The sequence below is a fragment of the Phascolarctos cinereus genome, unplaced genomic scaffold (assembly GCF_003287225.1).
Source record: "Phascolarctos cinereus isolate Bilbo 61053 unplaced genomic scaffold, phaCin_HiC Scaffold_4;HRSCAF=312, whole genome shotgun sequence".
Classification (NCBI taxonomy): Eukaryota; Metazoa; Chordata; class Mammalia; order Diprotodontia; family Phascolarctidae; genus Phascolarctos; species Phascolarctos cinereus.
Window position 1 is genome coordinate 76,904,357 of NW_027555847.1, and position 24,665 is coordinate 76,929,021.

The 24,665-nt window shown below is 37.8% G+C and overlaps 1 protein-coding gene across 1 annotated transcript in view; it reads right to left on the reverse strand.

Annotated features, from left to right (window-relative positions):
• ABCA13 (ATP binding cassette subfamily A member 13) overlaps positions 1–24,665 on the reverse strand; it is a 482,687-nt gene that overhangs the window by 295,691 nt on the left and 162,331 nt on the right. The window contains 3 exon segments of the mRNA XM_078151686.1: positions 4,559–4,716; positions 12,154–12,350; positions 21,950–22,168. Of these exon segments, the coding sequence (XP_078007812.1) occupies positions 4,559–4,716; positions 12,154–12,350; positions 21,950–22,168 (574 nt within the window).

Below are 24,665 nucleotides of genomic sequence, written 5' to 3' on the forward strand. Positions count from 1 at the left end.
CCTCAGTTGGTTGGAACCCTGAATTAAAAGTCATAACGTTGGCCTGCTTTTCTATGCCCTTTACCTACGTACAAATATGTAGTCAAAAGAGACAATGGAGAGAGAAACAAATTCATCTCTATTATGGTGGGGGAGGGGGATGGAGAAATTGAAGGCCCATGGGCTTACTAATGACAAGTCATTAAAGTTATCTTCACTTTCCTTCCTTTCATTGACTTGCAGATTTTTTGAATGATTGTCTATCAGTTCAGCTCCTATTACTTCAGAAACCCTCTATGTTGTGCTTTCTGCCTCCACCACTATAATGAAACTGATTCCTAAAAGCCAGTCTGTTGCCCTTTCTTGCCAAATCCAATGATCTTTTCTTATCTATCATAATTCGCTTTGAACATTTTGTTGTATTAGACATTGTTGACCATCCCATCTTCAAAACTTTCTTTGGACTTCATGACATTGCACTCTTATCTTTGTGCCTTTTTTCTTTTTCATTCTCATTACAAACACTTACTGAACATTTACTTTGTTAGTTCATCTTCTTACCATTTACTTAATATGGAAGTCCTCCAAGACTTAATCATAAGCCATTCATTCATTCTGCCTATACTTTCCATTAATGAGTTATACTTTTATGGCTTCCACTACCACTTCTATAGTAATGGCTCTAAAATCTGCAACCAAAATTCTGATATTGACCTAACTTCCCCTCTCATAATTTCAACTGCCTTCAAGATATTTATAAGTGGATCTTTCCATCATTTCAAATTCAAAATATTAAAAATTAAAGTCATCTTCCCTCCTAAACCAAATATTTTCCCAGGTAGCCCATTTCTGTCAATGGTACCATCATTTTCCCAATCACCTATTCTCCAGTCTTGGATTTATCATTAACTCTTCTCTCTGTTTTATCGCTTGTATCAAGTATTTAACAGTTTTCTCAATTTTTCCTTCAAAACACATTTTTATTTTATCTATGTATACTACCATAGCTGCTACCACGAGCCAAGCCTTCAACACAGTTGGGCTCTTAAACACATCATTGAAAGTGATCACATTGATCAAATTGAAACACATCATACATTCAATTCAACACAATTCTCTTAAAACGGTGGTGTCAACTTGAGAAATGAGAGCCTCTAAACCACACATAAGGAATCCTGTGAGCCACATACTGACTTAAGAAAATCACAGATGTTCATGTGTGTATATAAAGATATACATATATAAATCAACACATTAAAACCAGAAAGGACATATGTTTTAATCTTATTTGAGCCAACTTAGGAGTATTATGAGCATGTGCCCTATGTGTTTGATACTTCTACCCTAAAATATCTCTCTAACTAGTATTTCTCTACTGCCAATCCATACTATATACCTCTACCTTACTAATGTTTCTAAAACATTTTTTGTTCATGAGAAACTATAATGTAGTGAAAAAGACTAGGGGCAGCTAGGTGGCACAGTGGATAGAGCTCTGGCCTTGGAGTCAGGAGGACCTGAGTTCAAATCTGGCTTCAAACACATAACATTTACTAGCTATGTGACCCTGGGCAAATCACTTAACCCCAAGCGTAGCCAAAAAAAAAAATTAAAAAAGAATAAAAAAAAAGAAAAAGACCTTGGATTTGCAGCCAGAAGATATGGTTTTGAATCTTAGCCTGTCCATTTACTGCTATATGACCTTGTCTCCTCATCTGTAAAGTGTTGGGCTTGTATTAGAGATGATCTCTACTGTCCCTTATAGCTTTAAGTCTCTGAATCTATGAATGCCAGGGCCCCATAATCCTCATCTTTAAAACGGTGAATGTAGAACCTGTTGTGACCACCTGATGAGGTCATGGGGAAGCTTAAATAAAATACTATACTAAGTGATAGATAAGCATCCCTCAGGCAATGTGGCATAGAGCCGAGTCAGAAAACTACAGCCCATGGATCAAATCTAGCCTGCCTCTGGTTTCTGGCATGGCTTAAAAGATAAGAATGTGGTTTTTTACATTTTTGAATAAAATTTTCCTGCATTTAAAGATGTAAAAATCTTTCTTAACTTGTGGGCCACACCAAAAATGGACAACAGTGGGATCTGGCACTTGAACCATATTTTGCTGACCTCTCATATAAAGGGTAAAGTTCTGAATTTGGAGTAATGAATGCCAGGATACAAATCTCACCCCAGAAATTTATTAGCTGTGTGTTCCTGCGCCAGTTATTTGTAACCTCTCCATTTCCTCATCTGTAAAATGGGGATGAATATAATACCTAATTTGAAGGATCGTTGTGAGAATCAAAGAAGATATATCTAAAGCACTTCATAAACCTGAATTATTGGTGTTATTCTTTGTGCTAATGGAGAGAGAGAGAGAGTGTGTGCTCCTTTGCTCTATACAAACTCATCTCTTCACTATCTCCTATACATGCCATTTTCATCTCTGCCATTTTGCACTCCCTACCTAAAATGGTCACCTAATCACTGAATGTGAGTTGGAAGCCATCTCAAAGGCTTTATCTATAAACCAATACGTAATCATTCACTCTTCACTTGATCTCTCTCCAGTCACTGGAGATGCTAGTATTTCCAGAGGTACCTCATTCTTCTTTAGTATTGTTCTTTTTGTTGGGCAATTTTTCTTCCCATCAGGCCTTAATCTACCATTCTTCACTTTCACCCACTGCTCCTGGTTCTTCCCCATGGAGCCAAGGAGAACAAGTCTAAGCCTTCTGTCACATGACATCTCTTCAAATACTCGAAAATATGTAATATGTGACCCTTAAGTCTTCTCTTCTCCTACTCAAAATTCAAAATCTTCTTCCTTGTACCCTTCCTTGGTCATTCATGTCAACACTGATCTCTTACCTTCCTGACTAAGCAAAGCCATTACAAACAATACCATATGTTTTTGGCCCTAGTTTATACTAACTCAATACTGCATCATATTTTTCATCTCCAGTTGTCCTAATTTATATTTTGCCACTGACCCAGATGGCTCTGTAGGAGAAAGTGAGGCTGGTGACTTTACACAGCCCTCCTTCACTTAAATCCAATTCACTTGCTAGTCACAGCATCACCTTCCTGATGCCAGGGTCCTCTTTGAGAATGAAGGACAAACAACAACAGCCACATTTTTCTCTAAGAATCACATGTGTCTCTTTTCTCACATTCTGGGGGTAGGGCAGGCACACTGCCATCCAAGGGCCCATTTTATTGTGTCCATCCTGCTGCTTCTGCATTTCCCATCCCTTGACCCCAGCTGAGCTACATTCTATCCTATTTGGAAAGTTCACTGAACTCAAACCCATTGGGTTCCCCAAGGCTAGTGTTTGTGGGCAGAAGGAAGTCTGCCACAAAGATAGACTGAGGCAAGTTCACTTCTTTCATCTCTATTTTCAAGTGAGATGCTCCCACAAGCAAGCAACTCACAGTTTCCAATGTCTTTTAAAGTCCATTTTCCTTTTTTTTAAATAAATTCAAAATAAAGAATTTTTAATATGGAGAAGAAACTGTGCCTGCCCCTGAAGAAGCCTGCAGGTCTCTGCCAAAGGCCTGAACAGCCCCCAAGGTCGTTGGTCCTCTTCAGAAATGAAGGATGGACAACATCTTTTCTCACCAAAAGGATTCTAAGTTTCTCAAAAGCAAGAATAAGTATAATACTTATTTCTATATCTTGAAGTTCTAGGCAGGATGAGGAAGTCCCCAATAAGAACCTAGTATATTTAATTTAACTCAACATTTAATTATAATTACTATTACTAATTGCTGCATAATAAATACAATTAGAACAGGAAATAGCCTCATGCATAAGAACTCACAGGCTTTAGACCTACAAGAATTCATACGGATTATCCAGGCCAATGTACTCATTTCAGAGCTTTGAAATTACTGGAATGGTTACCGTGTGGAAGAGGCATTGGTTCATTCTACTTGGCTGCCATAGTTGGAACTAGGAATAATGAGTGAAGGTTAGATTGCAAGCTCCTTGAAGGCGGGGATTATCTTTTGCTTCTTTTTGTATACTCAGTGCTAAGCACAGTGCCTGGTACACTATAGGTGTTTAGTAAATACCCACTGATTGATTTTAAAAAGTTTAAGAGCAGCAGACTTGGGCTTGATGGGAAAAAAAACTCTTGAAAACAAAGCAATTTCAAAGAAAATTCAACTGCCTCTGGAGATAGTAGGACATCTCTATCAAGAGAGGTCTTTAAGTGAAGACTGGATGACGGCTTGCTGGGGATAGCGTAGAAGAGATTACCATAGAGGAACAAGTTGGATCCTATTAGCCTTCCAACTCTGAGGGTCTTTGGCAATGTTAAGTGACTTATAACAGTGGCAACGGCACTGGACCTAGGAGTTATCTAACGCCAGATCCAAAACTATGTCCTGAAAGCTTCTACAACACATATTTACTACTTTTCCCCAAGTAGAACTTAGGGCTCCTTGAGAGAGTAGGGATGGTTTGGTTTTTGCCTTTGGATCTCCAGAGCATTCCACAGTACCCTAGTACACACTAAACTTCATACATATGATCTGTAAAAATAGAATTGAAGTTCTAGTTTCTCGTCTTACTTTTTTTGTCAGCGTCAGACTGAGGCCATGGCCGTAGGTTTCCTTCAGGCTGGAGGGAGAACCAGAACATCTAAGTCGCCCGTGCTGGAGTATGGCAATGCGATCACCAAGCACCTCTGCCTCATCAAGATGGTGTGTAGTGAAGATTAAGGTACGGCCTGTATTTCAAGATTAAAAGAATGTCAAAGTTTATATTGCAATACCCTCAAGAAAGCTTATGAAGTTTCAGTAGAATATTGGAATTTTCACGTTCAAAGGGATTTCTGGGATTATCTGTTCAGGGACTGTCTTATGCCTCTTCTTGTATACCCAGAGCACAGCATAGTGCTTGGCACATAGTAGGTGCTTAATAAATGTTTAGTGATTGATTGATTCATAGGGAAACTGTAGTCTTTAAAAATTGAATAACTTCTAATAAACTGCTGGTAGAGCTGTGAAATGGCTCAATAATTTGGGAATACAATCTGGAACTATTCTAAGAAGGGACTAAGGTGTCCAAATCTTTTTATTCAGAGGTCGCATTGCCAGGTATATGTGGCAAAAAGATTAAAAATACAAAAATCCAATGTATATCAAAATATTTAAAATAGGACCAGTTCTTTTTCAGGTAAGAGTTGGACTAGCTGACCTCTAAGGTCCCCTCCAACTCTGAAATTCTCTGATTCTGGGCATATCACTACATGGTATAGTGGTTTTTACTATTTCATGCTTTTCTAAAAAGTTTATACACACACACACACACACACACACACACACACACACACACAGAGACTAAAATACATTGCAAGTACATTGGGAAACCTGACTATTTAAAGGAATACCACAGTAGTTCTTTTCTTAAAAGAAATAATCATTCCCTAATGTCTATGTTTTATAAATTCAATTCCCTTTTTAATATCCATGCACTTTAAGTCAGGAGACAAAAACACTTATCATGAAGAAAAGGCCTATATTAATTTTATCTCTTATTTTCATAATATGACGAATGACAAACCCCTATTGGTTTTTCATATTTAAGCATTTCTCTAGATAACATAAAAGAAAGATAAATAAGTCATTTTATAAAGGTCTAGATGGTCAATTAATTGATGTTATCCTGTTGTTAATTAATCTTAAAGAACATCTAATGGCATGTAGAGAGATTTGAAAAATTGCTACTAAGATTTCAAATTGGAATAAAAATTAATCTCTAATCATTTTTATCATTCCTCTTCTGAAGTCATTCTATTTTTGCTATTAAGATACCTTCCTTTTTTATAGAAACAATGATGACATAAAAGAATAAAAATGCAAATTTTGATCAGTAACAAGCACCAAAAAGGTAAGCACAATAAGCAAAGAACCACCTCTACAAATATTTTTCTTAATGAATGGGGAAAAAATTGCCCTAATTTCTATTTGAGAATGATGGTAGCCACTGCAAACTGTGTGTGTGTTGAACATAGAGGACACATATGAATATGCCAAGGACTGAATAGACTGAGGTATGAGTGACAGCTCTTTACCCCAAAAAGTCTACCCTTAAACTTGTTATTCAACCACTTTCTGCTCTGAGTAGAAGTGGCATTATATAAATAATTTCTCTCTAATAAGATCCTATAATTTGATACATACCATGGCATGGAAGTGGTCATATATTCTTGAAGGCTATAGTAGGGTCTCATAATTTTTTAAGTTGGAGAAATTCTTGAAAATCATTTTCTGAGTCATGGAAGGGATATAATGTATTATAAGAATACCCAGCTTAATGAATCACAGGTGTTTTAGCTTTGAAGACATATGACTTTTTCATGAGCTCTTGACATGAACCAAAACCTATTGTCAGGTTTATATCTAGTTACAAAATTTAAGCAACTTATATTCATGGCATATACTTGATCAAGAGAATTGTATCACCTGGTATGGCAGAAATAATGGATTTTGCATCTGGATTCAAAATTCAAATTCATGACAGTGCATTGCCAACCTTGGAAAAGTCACTTAGCTTTTAATAGACCTGTTTCTCAGTGAACAAGCTGTCAAATGCTTTCTGTGTACTAGGCACTGTATTAACTGTTGGGGATATAAAGAAAGGCAAAAACACTAATTAACTGGAAGACTACACGTGAAAAACTATGCACATAAGTAGACGGAATACAATAGCAGAAAGCACTATTAATGTATTGGGAGGCAGGAAGATTGGGACTAGGGAAGGCTTTCTAGAGAAGCTGGGATTTGATCCAAGTCTTGAAGGAAGCCAAATGAACTAAGATATGGAAGAAAATGGGGTTAGGGCTGGAGGTTAGGGGATTATTTATAGGGGACAGCCAGTGCAAAAACACTGAGAGGCAATATAGAGTGTGCAAAGAACAGCAAATAACCCAAAGAAGCTGGATCATAGGATGCGTTCAGAGGAGGAAAGTATAAGAATACTGAAAAAAGGAAAGGGGGAAGGTTTTAAAGGGCTTTAAATGCCAAACAGAGGGTTTCCATTTGATCTTGAGAGGCATTGGAAAAACAGGTGCCAAAGTCAGAGACATACTTTAGGAAAATCACTTTGGCTGTGTGCAGGAGGACAGATCAGAGTAAGGAGAGATTTGATTTGGGGAGACCAAATAGAAAGCTATAGGAATAGTCCAGGTGTAAGTTGAGAAGGACCTGTGGGTGGTGGCTTTACAAGAAGAGAAAAGAAGACATATACAAGAGATATGACAAAGTTAAGATCTGATAACAGAAGAAGGAATTCTGAAGCCTATGAAACTGTTACTTTAGCATATCTAAATTACTTATATTTAGTTCACTGCTAACCACTAAGGTGAAATAAACATATTTATTCTTTGATCTTGAAAATAAAATGAGGAAGGGAAACAAAGGGTCACAGTAGTTCTTAATCCAATTTCAATGTTTTACAGGGAACAAGCAGGTCCAAATGAAGGCCAACCTAATGTATGAGAGTATATATGGGTGGAAGGGAGCTGTGAATTATAAGGCACAAAGAAATGAAGCAGCAGGTGCTTTCCTGGGTATTTACTCATTATAACATTCCAAAGACAATATTGCTTTGAACTAAAAGAAGTAAACTAAGCACCTGAGTTCAAGTGATAGGAGCAGCGATACATTTAATTAGTACTCTGTTATTTGCAGTTAATTTCAAATGAAAATTTTCTAAATTGTCTATGTCTAAAAATAAAACAATCTATACCATTTTAAATAGTTTAAAACAGAATTTAGATAAAGGAACAAAGTGTATGTCCATAGTGGATTGTTAAGAAATATTAAGAATTCCATGCAATGTTTTCATGCTATGTTTTAAGGATTTCATGCTATATTTCATGCTAAAGTTTCCTAATCTTTTAAGTCAACTACCATTGTGGCTCATAAATCATTTAATTTTCAAAATAGACTTTTAGGCTACATGAAATGATGTACCTAATCTGGTATATACTGGTGAAGAGATGGCACAGGGAGCCAGGATCAGAGTCAGAAAAAGCTGAGTCCAAGTCCCATTTCTGATACATACTGGCCATGTGACTAATGGAAGGCACTTAACCCCTCAGATAAAAACAACTCTCAAAAATTCTAAGTTGGAAAGTTTGTACAGATGATGGTGGAAAGAGTTTCCTCACTGGGAGCTCCCTGCACCTAAGAAATCACAGGTCTGGCCGATCAAACAACAAGCCTGTATTAAGTACTTACTACCTTCTAGACAATATGCTAAGCATTAGATATGAAAAAAATAAAAGTAATCCCTTGCCCTCAAGGAGTTTGCATTCAAATGAAAAAGACAACATGTAAAAATATGGATGAGATAAAAGATACATACAAAATAGAAATAAAGTAATCTTAGAAGAGATGGCATTAGCACCCAGTTTGGGGGAGATGAGGTGAGGAGGGGATGGAGAGGGGGGCAGGAAAAGTCTTCCTGCGAAAAGTATTCTGGGATCTGAGTCTTGAAGAAATATCACAGGATCGGAGTCCTGAAGGAAATCACCTTTTAAGAGGAAGAAATGAGTAGGGAGAGCTTCCCAGGCATAGAGGAATGAAAATTAGAGATGGAGCATCATTTGTGAGGAACAATAAACAGGCCAGTATGGTTGGAACATAGAGTTTATGGAAGGGATATAATATATAATAAGACTATAATAAGACTGGAGAGGAAGGAAGACTTCTGGCTGAATGGTATACAGATTCCCCAGCTCCCAAATATTTACTCCAACAGAACCAAGAAATTCCCAGACCCTGTAATGATTAAGAAATCCAATGAAATACTACAGAGACTTATTTCACCCTAGGACTGCATAAAACATTAGCCAGAAGCCCATGGGCAATAGAAAAGTTCCCTCTCTCCCCTCCCCCAGCAAATCTAGCACAAGTGCAGGGAGACCCTGGCACAATCAGAGATGGGAAATGCGTAGTCTCTGTGTCTGGAGAATGCAATAGCAAAGGGGTCCTGTAAAAAAGCCTCAGGAGGGTTGAGTGAAAAAGCTCCATGGTGAGGACCTTAAAAGCTTCAGGGAGTTCTAGACGGAAGCAGCCAGCATCAACTAGGCAGGGTCTCTGAGGTCCGTCCCTGAGACATCAGAAAAGGCCATGAAGATACAAAGTTCTGAACCTCTACATTTCAAGGGGCCTTAGCCGCCAACATGGAGATCAGTGCAGGCAAAATAGTTCACAGTCTCAATGAGTTCACAGTTGAATGGGGGCAGGAAGAGAAAAAAGCATAAAACACATAAGAAACTTAGAAAATCGCAGAACACGAAATCAAAACCATTGAGGTTTGTGCAATATTTTCAGAAATTTCCATTTTATAACAATTCAGTCGGTATTCATTCAGAATGACTCCTCTAATAATAAAATAATAATAATTACTAGACAACAAGAAAAACTAATTCAGAAGAGATGAAAAAACTTTGGAAGAGAATTTTCTTTCTCTCTTGATTTGCTTTCTGTTTATTTGGGCCGCGGATTGTCATTCTGATGAATCATCAGAAATCTTGTCACGTTAACTTCCCATGCTTGTCAGCTTTCATGTAAAGGTGACAAAGGAGTTTGTTGATTTCTGCTATTGCCAGGATAAGAAAGTGAGAAAATCTCTCACAGTTTGAAAGGACGAAGAGGTCATTTAGTATATTGCTCCCAACTTCAGGTCCACTTACAGAAATTAGTCCACCACAGAGTTGGTTTTTTTTTCAATCTCAAAATTCTTGGGATCACAGGTCATTAGTCCTTAAAAAGGATAATTTATTTTTTAAAATGGATCCTCCTTCTTCCTGCACCCTGCTTTCTTTCCAGTTTCTGGTCCCTTCCATTGTTCTAAAGTTGTAGAGGGTAGAATAGTAGATAATGCCAATACTAAATATGGTTGCCAATTTAGAGATTTTGTAGAGAGCCACACTCCAAGCTGATTTAGGTTCAAAAACTGCTTCTGACCTCTCTGTACTGGCCGTGTTTCCATGGGCAAACCACTTAATTTTCTGTTGTTCTAAGAAACTCCATAAGACTGTAAGTTTCAGGAAAGTATTGTCTTACATTTGTAAAGGAAGCTTCATTACCAGGGAATTCTTTACATTAATTAAATCCTTACCCCATCTCCCTTGGTTAACCTTGGCTGGGATCAGTATTGAATAGGAAGAGAACAGTAAGTTAGGTTATAAAGTAATTTCAATAGTCCCAAGCAGGTTGTTTTGGGGAGACCTACAATACTTAAGTTGTCTCTATGCATCCTGTCTTGAAAATCCATGTTTTGCTTATATGAAGAACGTTTTCTTTGAATATAAGTGCTTTTTTGTTCTCTTCTTCCAAATTGTCCTCTTCCATGTAATCGCAATCACAATTAGTCATTCTCTCTTTAATTTCTTTAGAAAAATTTACCACTGTGGATTGAAAGGGATTTTTTTCTATTTTGTCCATTCTTACTGCTGTACAGACCACGAGCTACGTTTTCACAATTTCTTATTTTTCTTATATTACTCAGAAACACTTTACTATGGTTCCATTCTGTCTTGAGAATCTACAGGATCTTCTGCCCCATCAGATGTTAACTCATTTTTGTCATGCAATATTTTTTTCATAAACGTATGGACTCTTCTGAGCAACTAGACCACATAGTGGATAGAGTGCTAGCCCTGGAGTCAGAAGGACCTGAATTCAAACCTGGCCCCAGACACTTACTAGCTGTGTGATTCTGGGCAAGTCACTTAACCCTGTTTGCCTCAGTTTCCTCATCTGTGAATGAGCTGGAGAAGGAAATAGCAAACCACTCCAGTATCTCTGCCCCAAATGAGGGCATGAAGAGTTCGACACAACTAAAACAACTCAACAAACATGGAATCTTTTTCCTGAGCTGCGGGCCACATTCCCTTCTGTCATTAATAGCTTCCTTGTTGGTTTTTCTATTTATACTTCAAGTCTTTAAATGAGCTCTCTTCTTTCTGGTATCTTTGGTAACATCAGACTTTTCCCTACTTCACCTTATTGCTCACTTTCTTATACTCCCTTTGACGGCAGTTTCTCTGGAAGCTGGACTTCAAAACTATCTCATCCATCCTAGTGGGCAATTCACTACTCACAAGTCTCAGTCTATGTCCCAAGTGACTTCTGGAGAAACAGAACTGGTAACAGCTGGATGCTGGGCTCTTTCCTTCAGTTGAAGGAGTACCACACAGCCATATACTCTGTTCAGTTCTCTAGTGGAGTTCTGTTGTGTCACAGAGCACTGACATAATACTGTGTCAGCCTCAGTAAGCTTCTGCCTTTTGGACTTCAGTTTCTGTGGCCTTGCTATTATTGAAGCATGGCAGGCAGAAGGGGCTGGTGGTGGAGAAGGGTATTGAACAAATGTGTTAGAGGTTAAGGATTATTAGCTTTCTCTGTACTTAGTTCACTAATTGCTTCTTCGAATTCTTAGCATCCTAGAGTGTGAAGATAGCTGAAAATGTTTTCATTTCTTGTACATGAATTAAATAGAAGAACCAAGTATATCAAGACAGCGATATACTGTTGGGTGGGAAGTCCATTTAGTTATTCCATAAGCACATATTTCTTGAAGAGTTATTGTAAACTGGCATAAGCATCAACTTAAATGTAAGTATAAAAGACACATTCAAAGACATTTGTCACAATAAAAGAATATGGGTCTATCATATTTCAAGGATAAAGCCCCAAGTATTACATTGGTACCCGTAAGATATTTTAAAAATTAAAGAAAGTCTCCTTGTGTGTTGGATGGATCAGATATAGATGGTTTATAGGAAAAAATAGACAAGAATCTCAAAATATTACATGATATGGAGGGTTTATTATATATAATAATAGAGGGAGTACACACACCATTACTGTATTGGTAAAGGCAGCTTTTTGAACCTAAGTATGACTCTTAAATAAAAGTCCTAAAAAACTTTAGTTTCTTAGTGTGAATAAATCTAAAATTCTTACTGGGGTTTTTTTTTTCCATATGAGTTTTTTTTTTTACTATATTCCCAGGAAACAATTTCTGAAATGAAATTCTCCTAATCTCTCTTGATGCAAGATTTGTTCCAATGGATGACTATCTTAGCTTTGTTATAAACAAATATTATCTTATCAGAATAAAAAAGAGAATGGTGCTCATTTCCTACCTGCTCGATACTTCAGTAGAATATCCCAAATGCCCCGGCGGGCACAAGGATCCACACCACTAGTAGGCTCATCTAGAACGACAACGTTTGAATTTCCAATAAAGGCAATGCCAATTGAGAGTTTTCTTTTCATTCCTCCAGAGAGAGCTCTGATGTGCTTGTGTTGGTGGTGGGTTAACTCCACATCTTGAAGGGTTCTAGAATATGAAAAAGCCCATCACTATGGTCCCCAAACTACTGGTACTGTTCTCCTAGACCTCAACCCAATCAAAATGTTTCCTTAGAATTCAGTAGGCTGCAGTTGAGAGTTAGTGCTGTATGATGGAATGAGCATTATACCTGGAATCAGGAGGAACCTAAGCTTAAATTCTGCTTCTGAAACTTAGTAACTACATGACCATAAACAAATTACTTAATTTGTGAATTTCACTTTCCTTATTTGTTAAATCAGTTAGTAGAATCTCTAATACCAAACTATATGAGAGGCAGCATAGCAATGGATAAAAAGGAAACAAGGAAACAAACACTTATTAAGCACCTACTGTGTTCTAACCACTGTTCGAGGTAAGCCTTTTCTCATTTGGTCATCACAATCATGAGAGGTAAGTGGTATTATTATTCCCATTTTGCAGCTGAGGAAACTAAGGCAGACAGAGGCTTTAAGTGACTTCTCCAGGATCATACAGATAGTAAAGGAGGCAAGATTTGAACTCAGATTTCTTGACCCCAGGCACCCACCTTTTATATATGGTAGCCTCTGAGCTCAGCTCAGAATTAAACTCAAGTAGCTCCTTTGACACATACTGACTGTGTGACCCTGGACTAGTCACTTAACCTCTCGGTTTTCTAGGGAATACTCTAAAACAAGAAATCTTGAGAAGGTGCTGACCTTCAATTGGTAGAGTGAGTTCCCTCCTTTAGGATAAGCCTAGGTAACCTCTTCCTGTTTTGAATCGATAATCCCTCAGTACTTAGAACAGTGCCTGGTACATAGTAAGCATTTTATGAATGCTTGTTGACTATTGCCTGACTTCACTCTATTGTCAGATTATGCATCTTTCTGCACAAATCTGATCATGTTAATCCCCTTCTCAAAAGTATTCAATATTTCCCTATCAAATGCAGAATAAAATTCAAACTTTTTAACATGGAATCCACAACCATTTACAACCTGGTAACTTACAAACTTCCCAGTCCTTCTTTCAAATTACAGCCCTCTATTTATTATGCTACGTCTCTGTTTTACTATCCATTGTATACATCCAACATGTTTACTATGCCTTGACTGCCTTGCCTCCAACAACTTCACCTTTTGAAGTCCCACCTAACTTTTAAGACCCACTTCAGATACCACATCCTCCAAGAATCCTTCCTGACCTCCTCCGTCACAAATAACATTTCCTTTCTCTATTCTATAGCCCTCTACAACTGTCTGTTACCACATTCTGCTCCACAGTTATACATGTCCCCATCTGTCTGTATATTTGTCATGTCATTCATTGCTTTCCATTCCGAACCATAGCTATGCATGCCAAATCTGTACAGTATTGTTTGCGTCTCCTCAGCACCTAGCATATAGCCTTTAATGCTTCTTAAATGAAAGAATGAATAAACAAATAGCTAAAGATATTATTGTATTTGAATCAACAACAGCACCTTATGCCCCATCAGTAAGTAGTGCAATATTTATGTTGTGTTCACTTGTAAATTGCTTCTATACAGTGCTTAACTCAGTTCTACATGCAAGCAGTTAATGAATATTTTTTATGTTGGTGAATATTCATTTCTCTATGGAAATAGTTTTTTTTATTAATAAACATGAATACATTAACTGCTCATCAAAAAGCCCAACAATTTCCAGCAAATTAAACACAGTAGATTGCAAATAGTTTGCTTACTACCACCTGTGTAGACTCAATGCTTGCAATGGTAAGTACCCTTGGCACCTGTAAACCTTTCACATAACATCAAGATGTCATTCTTTAAATAATAATCATTGTGCTTCAATAGATCTATGATCCATTGAAGTGGATACTCCTTTCAATCTCACAGGTTGCACAACAACCCATCCATGCCTTCTCATCCTGTGTAACTCTTGTTCATGAACTGTGGCAAAGTGCTTTGCACATAAAGGATGCTCAAAAATATCTAAAAAGTGAATAGGCAGGTGGATGTCGGTGGTATGACCACTAACTCTACTAGTTCAACTAGTTTTCCCCAGATCTTGTGGGTAGATATGCACTTAGATGTTTTGCATTGGCATACCAAAATTTTCATTCCCTGTACTTGAGATTTCCCAGTTATCCTCATTTTTTTAAGCAATGCTTAACTTTCATTACAGGTACAGCTAATCCATTATGTTATTTTACTGCCTCTCATAATGGTTATTTTGATTCCATTAGTGCCTTCTAGTGAGTCCAATTTGCTAATGTATTATGTACGTTCTAAAGTGAAATTCTACTCCAGAATATTCAAGTGCAACATTCAATATGGCCAAATGGAGATCTCTAGAAGAAAGGTGAGATTAGAGTTTATTCTACCTAGACAGGTACCTCTTCACATATTCTAATTCACTGTGCAGCAAGGCCAGGCAGACTGATAGAAATTTAATTGGCTAAAGTTCTGAGCACCTGCTATTAGAGTGAGTGGAGACAGCACCATATACTCTTGCAAATTCTGATTTTTCCCATAATTTCTTTGCTTTGAAATACAATCTAATCTACATATCCTCTATACTTAATGCTTCTTTTTTCTTTTGATTTCTTGAATTTGCCTGTAACTACAGAACTGAGGTACTTAGATAGAACTGGGAGAAAGAGGGAAAGAATATTTGTGAGACCAGATATTGTCTACCAGATGTTTCTTTTATTTTAAAAAAAAATTTAATGTTTTATTTTTACATTAAAAACATTTCCAAATTACCCCTGACCACCATAAGAGGTCTCTTTGTAACAAAGTAAAACAATTAAGCAAAACTAATGCAATAACTTCTTCTGAAAGTGCAGGCGACACTCTACATCTTTAGCACCCTCCCACCTCTCAATTTTGTGTTATTTTTTTTTCAAATGAACAGAAATCTGCTTTTTCTCTCTTTCATTCCTACCTTATTGGAAGAAAAACAAATTCCTTGTACCAAATGTGCTTAGTTAGGCAAAACAAATTCCCACAGTGACTGTATACAAAAATATGTGTTGGGGCAGCTAGGTAGCACAGTGCATAGAGCTCTGGCCTTGGAGTCAGGAGGACCTGAGTTCAAATCCGACCTGAGACACTTGACACTTACTAGCCATGTGACTCTGGGCAAGTCACTTAACCTGTTACCTAGCCAAAAATAAACATACACACACACACACACACACACACACACACACACACACACACACATATATATCTCATTCCAAACTCTGAATCCATCACTTGTCTACCAAAAGGTAAATATGTTTCATTATCAGTCCTCTGGAATCATGAATGGTCATTGTATTAACCATTCTGCATGTTTTCAGTCTTCTTCCTCTTGACAGTCTTGTTATTGTGTAAATTTTTCTAGTTCTGCTCATTGCATTTTTTTTATCACTTTATAAGAGTCTTCAAAATTGTTCTTTTTTTGTAATATTGATGTCATAGTATAAATTGCTCTTCTATAACTAAAGTATTTACTTTACTTGGCATCAGTTCATACTAGTCTTTCCATGTCTCATTGGAATCATCTGTTTGTTCATTTCTTACAGCACAAGTGTTCATCATATTCATATACCACAATTTATTCTCTCATTCCTTAGTTGATAGCTGTCTTTTTAATTTAAAGTTTTTTACCACCATCTCTTTTGGATATAGGCCTAACAGTGGTATATCTGGGTCAAACGGCATTCACTGTTGGTTACTTTTTTTTAATTCCAAATTGCTTTCTAGAATGTTTGTACCCATTCACAGGTTTATTAGTAGTGCTGTTTTCCCGCAGCACCTCAAAATTTTATTATTTTCCTTTAATGCCATATTTGCCAATCTGATGGTTGAGATGGGAAATCTCAGAACTGCTCTTATTTTCAATTCTCTAGTTACTAGTGTTTTGTAGCACTTTTTCATATGGTTATAGATATCCTGGGCTTCTTCCTTTCAGAACTACCTGTTCATATCCTTAGATCACTTATCAATTGGGGAATGACTCTTATTCTTTTCTTTCATTTTAAAATTGACTGGGAATTATTAAAATTTTATTTTTTTAATTACTGCCTTTTATTTACTTTAAGAGAAACAATGTGGTATAGTGGATTAAATGCTGGTGTTAGAGTTAGGAAACCTCCTACCTTTTACATTGGTTATATGACTATGTGCTAGTCATTTAACCTGCTAGTGCCCCCAGGCAACTCTCTGAGACTTTATATTACAGAACTGCTCATTTGCACTAGGGTGGGGGGAAGACTGGCAGCTAGGTGCCACAGTGGATAGAGTACCTAGCCTGGACTGGGGAAGACTCATCGTCATGAGGTCAAATCCAGCCTCAAACACTTACTAGCTGTGCTACCTGGGCAAGTCACTTAACCCTGTTTGCCTCAGTTTCCTCATCTGTAAAATGAGCTGGAAAGGAAATGCAAACCCCTCCAGTATCTTTACCAAGAAACCGCAAACGGGGTCACAAAGAGTCAGACACAACTGAAATGACTGAACAGCAACATTTGTGGGAAGAACTCCTTTCCCAGGAGTTCCGCATGCTGAGGAAATCACAATGGCAATTCCACATATATACAGCAGGAATACACATGTACACTGAGAAGATCATGGACCCACTCAGGTGATGCCATCATCATATAAAAAATAACAAAAATTTTAATGAAACTTTCAAGCTGCAGGATTCATCTCAAAATCCAGCACTCTTTCCATTAAACCAGAGATAGGGAACTTGCAGCCTCGAGGCTATGTGTGGCCCTCTAGGTCCTCGAGTGCAGCCCTTTGACTGAATCCAAACTTCACTATAATAAAAGGATTTGTTCTGTGAAAATTGGACTCAGTCAAAAGGCTGCACCCAAGGACCTAGAAGGCCACAGGTTCCTCACCCCGGGCCCATGCTCCATGACAAATAGGATTGGGAAAACAAACTTGTATGTCTACTACTACGAGGGAAAACCCATTATTGGTTGCATAGCACATATATTTTAATAAAATGGAACATACTGCCTCAGGATGCCTCTAGGCTAGTAAATTCTCCCTCCCTAGAGTTCTTGAAACAAAGGCGGGATGAATACTGATTGGGTGTGTTGAGTATGTTGATTCTTGTCCAGCTGCCAATTGGATTAGATGAACTCTGATATACCTTCCAAATCTGATATTCCGTGGATGCCTGAAAGGAAAATCACTATTTTAAATGCCCCCCAAAAAAAGTTTTTAAAAAAAAAAACAACAAAAAGGAGTTGTTTTGGCTAAAGTTGAAAGGAAGCACTCATCACTGGATGAAATTTCGGGAAATAAGGAAGACTCCCTCTCTTCTCAAAAAGGAAGCAGTACAACTTTTAACCAAAATAAAGGAAGCCAGGTGATATCAACATAGAACATAAATCATAATCTTCCATATTGGGGAGTTCAGTTCTCTATGGGGCATTAAGCAAATTTAGAACCCCATGAGGACTTCCACTAAATTTCTCCAGATTGACCAACTGTGAAGCAACCTATCCCATCATGACAGTAGTCTATTTATATGCTTTATACTATTGTTAGCTTGATAAATAAGAACCAGTCTACATGATTCAATGGAAAGAGCACTGAATTGGAGTCAGAATACATAAGTTAAAAGTTCATTTCTGCTGTATTACTTATGTGACCTCCTGAAAGTCATATACCCTCTCAGATGTCTGAATTCATCATCTATAAAATGAAAGGCTCAGTTTAAATGACACTGTTGAGAGCAGCATTTAACAAAGGGCAAACTGAGGCAAATTTCTAAGTGAGATATCTTTTATTAATAGGGTACCAAACCTATTAATAACTGGTCTGCCTCACTTTGTACCCTTAAATGACAGCACCTTTTAAACCTGGGTGTGTCTCCTTTCTGATTGGCCATCATAGGCCATTGGTACATTATTTGGACTTCCCTTAGCAAGCATAAGGCAACCTTGATTGGTGGACATTTTAACAAGAAGGTGGGCTAAGAGTTCTCAGTTCCTCCCAATTACTTCAACTTGGTGGAGGGTGGGGGCAGGCAGAACTAATCAGCAGCTGGGGATAGTAGGCTGGCCTTCAGATGTATCTGATTATGCCTTTCTAATCTTTAAAGAATACTAGTAGTTCTATGAGGCCCAGCTGCCTGTAGCAAACAGCTAGAAAGACAAAAAACATCCCCACTAGAGAAAAAGGCACCCCAAAACTTGTTTAGGCAGCAAGGACACAAAAGTCATCCCCTAGGGAAAGCCTAGCTCAAGCTGACTTCTGTTTATGTAGTAAATAGAAGGGAGGGGTCTAGCCCAAGGCTGGTTAAAGAGCTGTTGCTTTGGGGGCTGCGAGCAATCACCTTATTCAATCACACCCTTCAGAAACTTCCTGCCTTTCAGACATGGGCTCTTGTCAAAGTGAGGGAAAGGATGGATCACATAGAAATATTGGTTATTCACAATGTTAATTCTCCTTAACCCTAAAGTCCCCTTTAATTCAAACTTTATGATTCTTTAATCATGGGGCTTTAGAAGTCATCTAGTCTAAACTTTAACTAAAATAGAGGCAGCTAGGTAGCCTAAAGTCAAGAAACCTGATTTCAAATCTGACTTCAGACACTTATTAGCTGTGTGATCCTGGGCAAGTCTCAACTTCAGTTTTCTTAATTATAAACTGGGGATAATAACAGTACCTAATACAAAGGGTGATTGTGAGGATCAAGTGAGATAACATTCATAAAGCACTTAGCACAGTGCCTGGAACATAGTAAGTACTATATAAGTGGTTATTATTCAAAATAGAAATCCTATCAACATTTCTGACAACTGGTCATGGAACCTATGGTATGATGGAGGTCTTTAATACAGCTGAAACAAGGCATTCCAATTTTGGACAGTTCTGATAACTGACATTTCTTTTTTCTGAGTGAGTCCAAAACTACATCTCTACTTCCAAATGTTGGTCTTGGTTCTGCCCTCTGGGACCAAGCAGAACAAATCTAAGCCCTCTTTAACATGACAGCCCTTTGTAGAAGGGAGGGCAGATTGGGGGAGGGGGTAATCAGAAGCAAACACTTTTGAGGAGGGACAGAGTCAAAGAAGAGAATAGAATAAATGGGGCGTGAGATAGGATAAAGGGAAACGTAGTTAGTTCTTTGTGTTTTGTGTGACTACACATGTATAACCTGTATCAAGTTGCTTGTCTTCTCAATGAGAGTGGGTGGGGAGGGAGGAAGGGAGAGAATTTGGAACCCAAAATTTTTGTTTTTACATGCAACTGGGAAATAATATATACAAGCAGTGGGATATAGAAATCTATCCTGCCCTACAGGAAAATAGAAGGGGAAGAGGATAAGGGATGGTGGGGTGATAGAAGGGAGGGCAGATCAGGGGAAGGGGTATTCAGAATACATGTGATCTTGGGGTGGGGAGAGGGGAGAGAAGGAGAGAAAATTTGGAGCTCAAAATCTTATGGAAGTGAATGTTGAAAACTAAAAATAAATTAATTTTAAAAAGAAAGAATAAGAAGCTGGAATCTCACATGAAAATAAATGGAAACAACAAAAAAAATGACAGCCCTTTAAATGTTCAAAATAGCTATCATGTCCCAATGTAAGTCTTCTCTTCTCCAGGCTCAAAAAATCACTACTTTTTTCATTCAATACACATATTACGTAGTTTCCAGTTCCCTTACATAGTTTCTAGTGTCCCTTCTAAAATGTTTACAAAGAAGTAGACAAAGTACCCCGGATATGATCTAAAGTAGGAAGAAGACAATGGGCTATAATCTCTGAACATTATTCACGAAGCTCTAACTTGCATTGGCTCCTCTGACTTCCATATCATACCACTTAGTGTTTCCTTCTTGACATTGTTTCATTCTTAGTATTTGTATCACCAACACATAGTACAGTGCCCTGAACACAGTAGGTGCTAAACAATATGTTTAGTAATTGACTAAGTGACCTTTTTTTAGCTTGCAGCCCATTAAGACCACCCCTCCCCCGCCATGAACTGCTTTCTAGCCACATTTGCCTCTGCCCTGGATATTTCTTTTGTCACCTTAGAAATGTCATTGTTGAAATAAATATAGAGTAATTCTTAAACACAATTTTGCTTCATCTCATTCTGTTTGGCTTTATCATTTTGAAGTCTGAATCAAACTTATAAAGTTCATTAACACAGAATGAATGTTGAATTATTAAAAAACACATATACATACATCAAAGGATTATGGGGCTGGAATTAGTACTATATTGAGGCAGAAGGGCAGTTAAACTTTCATATCAGAAAGTTCATATTGGAAACTTTCATATTTGTTACTCTTTCAGAAAAGATTTCCTGATCTGCCTCAATTGTTTGCTCTTGTGCCAAATAGCCATCTGTGCCAGAATGTCTTCCTTCTGTCTGACCAAAATCCCTTACACTGCTGCTTAAGTCCAAGTTCTTTATGGAGAAGGCAAACTGTGAGTTAACATGATCAGCATGTATGACAACATTCAGTTAACTGTAGACAAACGTTATTTTAAAATCTTTTCCAAACCAAAATAAGTGCCAGAAATACAAAAATGATTTTACACATGATAAAATATACCAACCCCTGTGGCTCCATTGTTAATGGCATTGCTTCTGCACTTACATTTTTGAAGTGGTGAAAACGATGATCACACAGAGTGATTCCCTTTTGTGCCAAGGTGACCTTAAGAATTTTAAATTTTGCCTCATAGAGGGAATGTCCATGTGGATAAAATCATGGAAACATGAAGTATAAAAAATTCACCTATTCAGCTATGACAGATAGTTCCATCAGGAGTACAAATCAGCAGCCTTCTCTTACCCTGTTATCCTCCCTCTCTCTTCACTAACATAAAATCCAGCCATAACCTGGAGGACTTAATCCATTCAGCTCTGACCTCCCAGGGACCTGGCTTCTCTATCTTCATCTGGCTATTTTCTTTCCTGAGGTAGGTATGTGCCCTCTATACCACTACCTCTTACTCTTAGAATTACAATCAAATCAACACTACTATTGCCTCTGGAAAGTAATCAGTGGACTGCCTTATTGCGCTATTCAACATCCTTGTGACTTCCCAGAAAAAAACCACCTTTTTCTTGCTCATAACTCCAGGAGTTTCCCTCTACTATAATGAAAAGTCCTTGACAATAGAGACTTTTTCCCTATGTGTTTATATCCCCAGCACTTAGCACAATACTTTGTGCATAGTAAGTACTTAATACTTTTTAATTTAATTCATTCATTCACTCAATCGTGCATTTGTTTATTCATTTACCCATCTTTCCAGGTTCAGCTCAAGTTTTACCTTCTCACTGAAGACAGATAGGGTTATTTCAGCCCACATTGATCTCACCCTTCTGTTAGCTCCTTATAATAATGAATAATGCAGTTTAACACCTAATTATCTCATGGATAAAAGTGTTTTTCTCAGCTAGGTCTATAATCTCCTTTTGGAATCCCCACAGTTCTTATTTAATGCAGCATACATGATAGGTTTTTATTTAAGTCTTTTGATTGAACCAAATTCAGTCTTTAACCTATTTTCTTTCACAGAAATCTAGCCCATACTTCCAACCATAATCTCCAATATTGTTTTTGTTGTCCCTAATGGAAAAGGAAATAAGAGAGCAATAATACTAACTTATTGACTTGTTGATATAACTGCTTCTTTGTCCACAGTGGTGCTTTTATTGAAGCAAATAGCACTAAATGTTCCCGAACAGATAAGTTGTCAAACAAGACATCATACTGGGGACATACACCCATTTCCATCCTGATGGCAGCAAGCTGTGTCTGCATATCCTTGCCATTAATAATGATGGTACCAGAACTAGGAGGGTACAGTGCTGTCAACAGAGATCTAGAAGAGAAAAGAAATACCTCCAATGACAAGTCAACAATTCACAAAGTCGTGTAGCCATAACACAGGGAGATTCAAAGACATAGCTACGCATCGGTTTGTTCAGTCAGCCATCTAAAATAGTGCTTTTTTCAGATCTTGCCGTCTTTGCCAGGGTTTTAATGGCAATGCTTTGACTGATGATTAACACTAAAGTCATGGCTTTGCCCTTTATCTTTTTTTCAGATACATCCTTTTCTAACACCACGCTCCGGTGCTTCTTCATGGCGTAGTGTCCATTCTGGATACTTCAAGGCTCCGACAAAACACAATCTCTGGCAAATCTTACTAACATGGAAAGGCTTCGAGGAAAGGCCAAGAGTGCCGACTGTATGTCTGCCATCTGTAGACATGCCTAGCTGAGTTCACTGACAAAAAAGTTCACTGTTAGATAATGAAATTTTTGGCCACAGCCAACTTTTAAACTGCGTAACTCACAGAGGAATCGCAATCTTCATTGATAGAGGGAGTGTCCATGTGGATAAAATCATGGAAACGTGAAGTGAAGTATAAGAGATTCACCTTTATCCCTGATAGCTTTGATGTTGTGTAATTTCTTTCAGGTTTTAGGACTCTGGTGACCATCTTTCCTCCATTCACAGAGCCCCCACCCTGTTTCAGGCCCCATCATCACGCCAGGACCATTACAATAACATTTTGATTGATCTCTCTGACTCCAGTCCATCTTCCTCTTAGCCACCAAAGTGACCATCCTACCTAAGATAAGCTACTCAAGTGATACTGAAGCACAGGTCTATGTGATCCCCTGCTGAATAAACTCTAGGGGCACCTAAGATCAAATATGAAATCCTCTGTTTGACTTCTAACATCCTTTACAATTTGGTCTTTTCCTACCTTTCCAGTCTTCTTTACACTTTACTCCCCTCCATGAATGCTGTGATCCAGAGACATTGGCTTTCATCCAATCCACCAATCATCACACATTTTAAGAACCTACTATATACCAATCACCTAAGCTCACAACCTAGAAGTCATCTTAAATTCCTGAATCTGTCTCATCCCCTATATCCAAATCTGTTATCAATCCTGTCAATTTAGTTTTTGAAAGGGGTATATTGCCCCCTTCTCTCCTCTGACACTGCCACCACTCTGGCAGGCCCTCATCACTTCATTATTGCTGCTAGAATATTTCTGTAATAATAATAGATTTATCTCCCTGCCTCAAGTCTCTCCCCACTTCAGTCCATCCTCCACTCATGTGTCAGAATGATCTTCCTCAAGTGTGGATCTGACTATATCATGTTCCATCCCCACCCTTCTATTCAATAAACTCCAGTGGCTATCAATTTCAGGATCAAATAAGAAATCTTCTGTTTGGCATTCACAGCCTTTCATAACCTCACCCTTCCTACTTTTCCAGTGTTTTCACTTCTATATCCCCATCCATATATTCTGAAATCCAGTGACACTGACCCCTTTGCTGTTTCTCAAATGTGGCAGTCCCTCTCTAGACTCTGGGCATTTTCACTGACTATCTCCCATGCCCGGGAAATCTCTCCTCCATTTCCTGACTTCGCTGATTTCCTTCCAATCCCAGTTAAAATATCACATTTTACAAGAAGCCTTTCATGATCCCTTTAATGCCAGTACCTTCCCTCTATTTATGGTTTCTAATTTATAATACTCATACATTTTTGTTTGCATGTCATCTCCCCCATTAGACTGTGAGCTCCTTGACAACATGGACTCTCTTTTGCTTTTCTTTGTATCCCCAGCACTTAGAACAGAGCCTGGAACATGGTAGGTGCCTAATAAATGCTTGCTGACTGAATGAGAGACAAGTATAGAAGGAAGCCCAAGAGCAATTCCAACCCTCCTCCAGTCGCAACATCCGGGTCCAAATTCTGGCTCTGCTGAATGACCTCTGGGATTCAGTTGCATTTGTAAGGTGAAGAGTGTTGACCTATTGATTTCTGAGGTGCTTTCCACATCAAAATCAATAAACTTTGAAAGGAAGAGGAAATTCAGAATCCTAATCTAATGATTCCTATAAAATAGAATTTCACCTTTTTTTTGGCTAATTATAAAGTGTATTTAAGAAGACAAAACACAGCCACAGCTTTCTGAATCCATGTTTACTCTGTCTAGCCATCTTCTTAAAGTACTCAAATGCTAACAAAAAGTTCCATTCTTTCTGTCCTGCCATACTATTTTAGCACCTGAAAAATAGCATGAACTTTATGTAATTTATTTTGGCTTCTTTTACAAATGATTTGTCATTTCCTGTGGACTGCTGGAGTTTTATGAATTTCTTTCTGTCTTAGATACAAAGCAAGCAAAAGTTGGTTAGGGAAGACAGAGAGAGACCATTAAACTAGTCCGATTTAATACAGATCAATCTCCCATTTTTAGTGAAATAAACTGGAATATAGGAAGATACATTCTAATTTTAGCAAAATTATAAAATCCAACATTTTCCCCACTTTTGATACATTTC